Source organism: Arachis hypogaea, chromosome 5 (genome assembly GCF_003086295.3).
Source record: "Arachis hypogaea cultivar Tifrunner chromosome 5, arahy.Tifrunner.gnm2.J5K5, whole genome shotgun sequence".
Lineage (NCBI taxonomy): Eukaryota > Viridiplantae > Streptophyta > Magnoliopsida > Fabales > Fabaceae > Arachis > Arachis hypogaea.
In genome coordinates this window covers 5,276,121-5,283,046 of record NC_092040.1, presented here as the reverse complement: position 1 = coordinate 5,283,046, position 6,926 = coordinate 5,276,121, and the positions used below count along the sequence as shown (strand labels likewise).

The 6,926-nt window shown below is 26.8% G+C and overlaps 1 protein-coding gene across 1 annotated transcript; it reads right to left on the bottom strand.

Annotated features, from left to right (window-relative positions):
* Window positions 1-445: 445 nt before the first annotated feature.
* On the bottom strand, window positions 446-4,685 carry LOC112800391 (novel plant SNARE 11-like). The gene is made up of 10 exons (XM_025842645.3): window positions 4,364-4,685; window positions 3,993-4,085; window positions 3,763-3,856; window positions 3,629-3,666; window positions 3,447-3,535; window positions 3,017-3,096; window positions 2,881-2,937; window positions 2,690-2,782; window positions 2,516-2,590; window positions 446-753 (listed from the first exon to the last, which is right to left on the bottom strand). The coding sequence occupies exons 1-10, from the start codon at window positions 4,438-4,440 to the stop codon at window positions 649-651; spliced, it is 801 nt and encodes a 266-aa protein (XP_025698430.1). The 5' UTR covers window positions 4,441-4,685; the 3' UTR covers window positions 446-648.
* Between the last annotated feature and the right edge of the window lie 2,241 nt (window positions 4,686-6,926).

The following is a 6,926-nucleotide window of genomic DNA, read 5'->3' as shown; positions in this document are numbered from 1 at the left end:
CTCCCACCAGAACTTTCGCCTCATCTTTTGTCAGAATTTCTGTCTCATTTCTTGCCAGAACTTTCGCCTATTTTTCTTGTATATCCTCCTTCGCAGTCGTAATTTATTAAAGTTATCCGAGTAAGAATAAAAAAGAAGTGTGGGGATTGTCTCGTGAACATTAGTATTTGAAAAACTCCCACTTAAATATATTGATAATGAAATATAGTGCATGTCTACATATGTATATAAACAATATGTTTAAGAATAAAAAAAATTATATTTTCTTCTCGTGAGAGATGCTAAAATAATACTTTTTTTATTTGTAAAATATACACTTTTTTCATTTATAATTTAACGATAGACTAATATTATGAATTTCATTTGTAATTTAAATTAGAATCATTTCTATCTGCACGCATAAAAAATTATACACTTCAATAAATAATTTATAATTGTACAAGAATTTTGAGAAAAATATTTGATATATTCATTTTGTATCGTATTTTAAATCAATATAATGTAGAACAGACATATACGAGACAAATACAATAACGCAGCTATATAGCAACATGCATTGATAATATCAAATTTTGGCATCAAATGCTGCTTAATAAGAGCTGCATCCAACCATTTCACCATGAAAATTCAAGGCAGAGAATCATCACGTCAGAATTGCTCATTAACAATATGATCCCAAAGCAATCTTCTGGTCAAAGCTGGAGGGCCTAATCCTGGAATGTCACGAATGTCCTGGTTGTTTGGGTTGATAAGCTGAAATTTTGAAAGCCACAATAAGAAAAATATAATCATTTTGAAAATTAATAAATAAAAATAAATGTTTTAGTGTCTAAAAGATGGTGCTTATTTACTAAAAAGAGTTAAAAGTTATTATTTAATTTAAAAGATATAAAAATAAATAATTTTTAAAAAATCAAAACTTACTCAAATAATAAATTAAGCAAAATTTAGGCAAAAATTCAAGCACCATAAAATTGGCCATAAATAAAATAGTGCACAATGAAAATTTTCCACTTTAGACCCAGCTGTCGAGTTCAATATCATAACTTCTTGAAGGTTTTAAGACTTAAGGCATGCCCTTTATCCGAAAAGGTAAAATTTTAATAATTTTTTATCAAAATTCCCTCCAGATTCGTAGTTATAGAAAAGGGTGATAGAACGGAGTTGAAACAAAAGATACAAGTAATAGAAAATCAATTTGATTTTATATCAGACAGATTTACCATTGAAACTACATACTTACTAAGAATGATTATGGAGATGTATCGTAATAATAAAAAAAATCTACATAAATGTTTATTGATTTGGAAGAAGTGTAACGATAAGATGTCAATGGAGGTCTTATGAAAAGTTTTAGAAAAAAATGAGTAAGGATAACATATCTTCGTACAATTAAAGACATATGATGGAGTTACAACTAGTGTGAAGACTCAAGATGATTTGACAGAAGAATTTTCTATTGGTATTGGATTACAATCATCCTTAAACCCATACATTTTCACATTAGTATTAGAAGTACTCATATAGCATATCCAAGAGTTTATACCATGGTTCATGATTTTTGCCGATGATATCGTTCTTATATGAAAGTCAAAGAAAAACCTAAATAAGAAGTTTAATTTATAGAGAGAAGCTCTAGAAGCATATGGCATGTGCATAAGCCGTAGCAAGACAGAATATATAGAATGTAAGTTTTGCCGCCGAAGGAAAAACCCTAATATAGAGGTAAAGATTGGAGAAAACATCCTAGGAAAAGTTAAAAGTTTTAAGTATCTTGGGTGCATCATACAGGATAATGGAGAGATTAAACATGATGTAAATCATAGGATCCAAGCAGGTTGGTCAAAATGGCAGAGTTCGTCTGGTTTTATATGTGACAAAAAAGTCCCTTTAAAACTTAAAGGTAAATTCTATCGAGCTGCTATCAGACCGGCTATGCTCTATGGTACAGAGTGTTGGGCGTCCAAAAGGGAGCACGGACATAAGTTAAGTATGACAGAAATAAAGATGTTGAGATAAATGAGTGATCATACGCGATTGGATAGAATAAGAAACGAAGATATAAGAGAGAAAGTTGGAGTAACATTTATTATGGAAAATATGGTAGAATTGCGTTTCAATTGGTTTGAACATATAAGAAGAAGACCGACAGAGTATTCAATCAGGAGGATTGATGAGATGGAAAATGGATAAAGGGTGAAAGGTAAAGGAAGACTTAAGAAGACTATCTATGAGGTGGTCAAACGAAATCTACATGTAAACGGTCTCTTTGTAGACATGATACATAATAGAACTCAATAATGTCGTTTGATCCATGTAGTCAACCCCAACTAGTGGGACAAGACTTCGTTGTTGTTGTTGTTGTTGTAATAGTGTACAAGAATTTCTTATACTAGATTGTAACTAGTCTTGCAAAATTGATTTGATAATAGCAATATAACATTTTCTACTAAGCAAGTTAATAAGATGAATTCAAAGGAATATATGTCATTTGAATAAATAATGAGATTCTTACCTTTACAATAACGATAGCTATTACTCCAATGACAATAAAAAACAGTAGCATCATAATACATTTGTCAGTAGCAATCTATGGGCAAGAAAAGCAAAACAAACAAAAGGGTTAGTCAATGAATGATTTATACACTATTTTGGGTAGGAGAAAAAAGTTGAATTTTCAGAAATTGACCTGCCTACCAAGTTGCTTGGCCAATTTAGAGGCTCTCTTCATTGAAAAATGAATAGAATCCAACTCATCAACGACTCTGCTCATTTGTTCTGTCTATTAAGGAGAGATTACGGTGTTTAGTAGATAAGTATAATGATTTAATTTGATGTGTTTATTAATTAAAAGGTTAAGCAACATCATAAGTTACACACCTGAGACTTTAGAGTTGCTGCAGTCTCTGTTCCAATATTTAGTGTCTCTTGAACAATCTGTTATTAACAATGAACACGCCTAAGTAGCTAGCAACAATGAAATTTTGCAAGAATATCTCAAGAAATATATAATAACCTTCTTTCCCCTGTCAATAGCTTGGTCTGTTTCATCCATCATTTGATGTCCCCTATTAATTAGTTGTTCATTTGTCATTGCTGTAAAGGAACAATAGATGCATCATCATACATCTTCCACAATCCAACTTAAACAAAAATCATACAACTTAATTAGAAAGCACATTAAACAGATTAAGCTGATACACTTAGAAATCACATTTAAATCATGAATGACAATAATGTGATGCATGTTTAGTGATCTTATAACTCAAAACTGATTATTTGACTGTCTAAAATGAAAATATGATCGTGACTATTAGCATAGAAAAAAGGTAAATTATATTTTTTGTGCTTGAAGTTTTCTAAAAGTTTTAAAAAAAAGTGTAGCATCCACAAAAAGTGGAAAGCTGAAAAAAGAATGTGTTAAATAAATCCATGTGCTTGCTTACATGAAGCCAACAAAACATTTTCTTCTACTTGACCATCACTAGGTCCTTCAAAGAGCTCAATTCGCTTATTCTCAATATTTGTAGCATATCTGCATTGCAACAATGAATAATAAGTTATGAGCCTGCTAAGCAGATCACTAAAATTAACCACTTGCAAAAAACACATGATAATGTTAACTTACTTCTTTTTCAAAGCAACATATGAATTTAACTCTTTGATCTGCAAAGGGAAAAAAATATGCAAATGCTAGTTAGTAAGGTTGACTAGTTAAGGTATTTGGTATTTATTTGGTATTAGAGAGTTAAAAGATTTTACCATTGATTGCTTTTTATCGTTCAGCATTTTGTTGGTTCCTCTGTCAAGTCTATCCTCCAAAACCTTTACTTCTTTGTCAAATTCTTTTATAAGCCTGCAATGCAACCACCATAGCAGCATTCATTAAAGTTCCTCTTGACTTCTCAAATTGTATTTGTTGATACTTGATATACACGCATCAAGAGGAGCTTCAAGAACATGCAAGTATTCAAAGAAAGCCATGAAATTACCGCTTACAGTCGCGCATTTTCTCTGTAAGATCTTCCAACTGCCTGCTCTGCCTGCTAAATTCCTTAATCTTCTCCAGCTTTTGGAATCCATTTCTGCACCAACCATGCTATTAATATTAATAATTAATTATTCAACCATGCAACGTGTCCACTAAAATTAACTATTAAAATTGGTCATTAGTATAACATACATATTAAAATACAAAATGTATGTTGAAATTGAGTTAAATAATAAATATATTTGTACATAAATATACTGTTACTAATTTTAATAGTTGATTTTAATGTACAAATAATATTTTTATTAATTATTATTCATTAGAAAACTTAATAGAGCATGAAAAATAATAAAATAAAATAATAATTCTTACGATAAAGCACGAAAAACGTCGGTGATCTGTCCATCGATCTGAGCTAGGTCGTTGCTGATCCTTGACAAGTCATCCATGGTATATATCGTATTTATTGAAATCAAATGAAATCAAGTTTGAAATTTAGTGGAATGAAAGAAGAAGCATGGTTTAGGTGAAGGAAACACCAATCAATGTAAGGGTATTACAGTGTAGAATGATGTCCCCTCCTCCTTGGTCGACGGTTCTTTTGGTTATGTTAACGAGGAGTTGTTGCATGGGAAATCAGAGAGGAAGGGAAACAGAAACGGAAGGCGGGACCCACCAGGGTGAGTGAGGCCCATTGGTGGCACGAGTTTTCTTAATGTGATCCCGCTTTTTTGTCGGATTATTTACTATTTTAATGCCTCTTGATTAATGATTATACAAAGAAAACTACTCTTTATGCATGCTTATTTTTGAGAATAGAATAAGATAAGACAATAAAAATTAAGATATAAAAGATAGAAATATAAATTTTTATATTTTGTATTATATTTAGTAATAAATTATAAAAATTTAATTTATTTTTATTTTTTATTTAAAAAATTTTAAAAAAATATAATAATAAAAAATTAATAAATAAATTATATATTTTATTAGTATTTTTATTTTTTTTGTCAAAATAGATACAAAATATACTAATTTAATATTTTTTGACATATTATTTTTATTTATATCTCTTCTATCAAATACAATTTTATATCTCAATATTTTATCTCTATAAATAAATACATCTTTAATTACTTAATTTTCACGAGTTTTATATACTAATTTCTTGGATATGTCCATAGAATGATATTTAACTGTTTTGATATTTGATTACCATATAAAAAGACTTGAATATTTTATGGCCTTATAAAATTTTAGATATTATAATTTTAATAAAAATTTACGTACAGTTATTTTTATGTGAAACTAATAATTAATAATCGTTAGTAATAATTTAATTAAATTTATCAAATTATTTAAATTTTTTAAATATTAATTTCACATAAAAATAATTATTTATGTGAATTTTTAATTTTAGTTTAATCGTTAAATATTAATGTTTTATCTCATGGTTTAAAACCTTTTACCCAAAACACTGTTAAATAACTCTTTTATCCGTAAATCAAAATTAACATTTGTTCTTTTTTTTTTTTTGAAAAAAATAATAATATTACTTCAAACATAACTTTTATCTAGACTACAATTCTATTTTACTTACTTAATACAACTCTTCTCCGTTTTAACTTATTTGACCATTACTATTATAATTTGATATGATTTTTGTCCTATTTTAGCTATGTCAAAGTAGAATATTGGTTCATTACTAAGAGTGTGTTTGATAAATAAGTTGGAAAGCACAAGAAATATGTTCAATTTTCTTAAACGCGGTAACTTTTGTTTGACTAACTTTTTTCTTTTAAACGTGAATATAATTTCGAGTTTGAACTCCTGTTCACCGAAAGCAACAAATTATAGTTTTTTAGGTTTAGCTTTTGCTTTCACTTGATAAATTAAAAAATTAATTGACATTCTATCAACTATACCATTCAATTTCATTTACAATAATAGATATAAAAACAATCACGAGAGTTTTTTATTTTTTTTTGTCATGGCTGTGTTTTACAAACAAATATTTTTTTAATATTATTATTAGTACTCTTTGTTAAGTTTTTATTTTTATTATTTTTTATTTATTTTTCTTGTTAGTAGTATGGATATTTTTATTTAGAATTTTTTTTGTATATTTACTTATGTATATTATTGTATTTTTTAATAGAATTTTTAGTATTCATAGTTCATATAAATTTTTTAATTATTTTTATTAATATGTATTTTTTTATAGAATTTTATCTTTTTATTTGACTTTTATATTTTTTACTATGTGTTCTTAGATTAGTATATATTTTATTTATTATTGTTAATTTTTATACTATAAATTTTATTAGAATGATAAAATTAAATACAAAAAGAGTACTAACAAATTATAACTAAAAAAAACTAAATTTTAACACATAAATTTAAATTCTTTTTAAAATAAATTATAGTCAAGGAGTGTTAAAATAATATAGTTTTTAATAATATAAATTTATGTCTTTTTTAATAAATTTTGTCCAAATATAATTTTGAATGATATAATCTAAATAACATTCATTTTATTATAATGTATTTTGAAATAAAATTACCAAACATAAATCACGTTAACACTAGCTCTTTTTTTTTTTATCAAAATTAAGTTTGTGAAATTAATTTTATACAAATTCTTGTTTACAAATTCTAATCTAAACACACATTAAAACATTTTTATAAAATTACTTCTGTTAAAATTGACATTGAATTAGTTTTTTTGTTGTCTTATTGGATTAGTGTTTATGTTTAATAAATCTATAGAATGATTCGAAAAAAGAAAATTCTTGATAATAATTAATTGTTGCTATTTTTAGAATACTTGTTAAATACTTTAAATGATGTTAATTTTTTCTCTAGTTATTGTCTTGAGTCTAACCTATTGCATTTGCTGTTCTTTTATTGTTAGTATATATTATAGTAAACCTTT

What these genes read in the sequence shown, in the direction of transcription:
- LOC112800391 (XM_025842645.3), bottom strand. Translation starts at nt 4,440, where the DNA reads ATGGATGACTTGTCAAGGATCAGCAACGACCTAGCTCAGATCGATGGA. An exon ending in GACGTTTTTCGTGCTTTATC is followed by an intron (nt 4,086 to 4,363) that starts GTAAGAATTATT and finishes TGGTTGGTGCAG; the next exon opens with AAATGGATTCCAAAAGCTGG. An exon ending in CTATTGACAGGGGAAAGAAG is followed by an intron (nt 2,938 to 3,016) that starts GTTATTATATAT and finishes TGTTAATAACAG; the next exon opens with ATTGTTCAAGAGACACTAAA.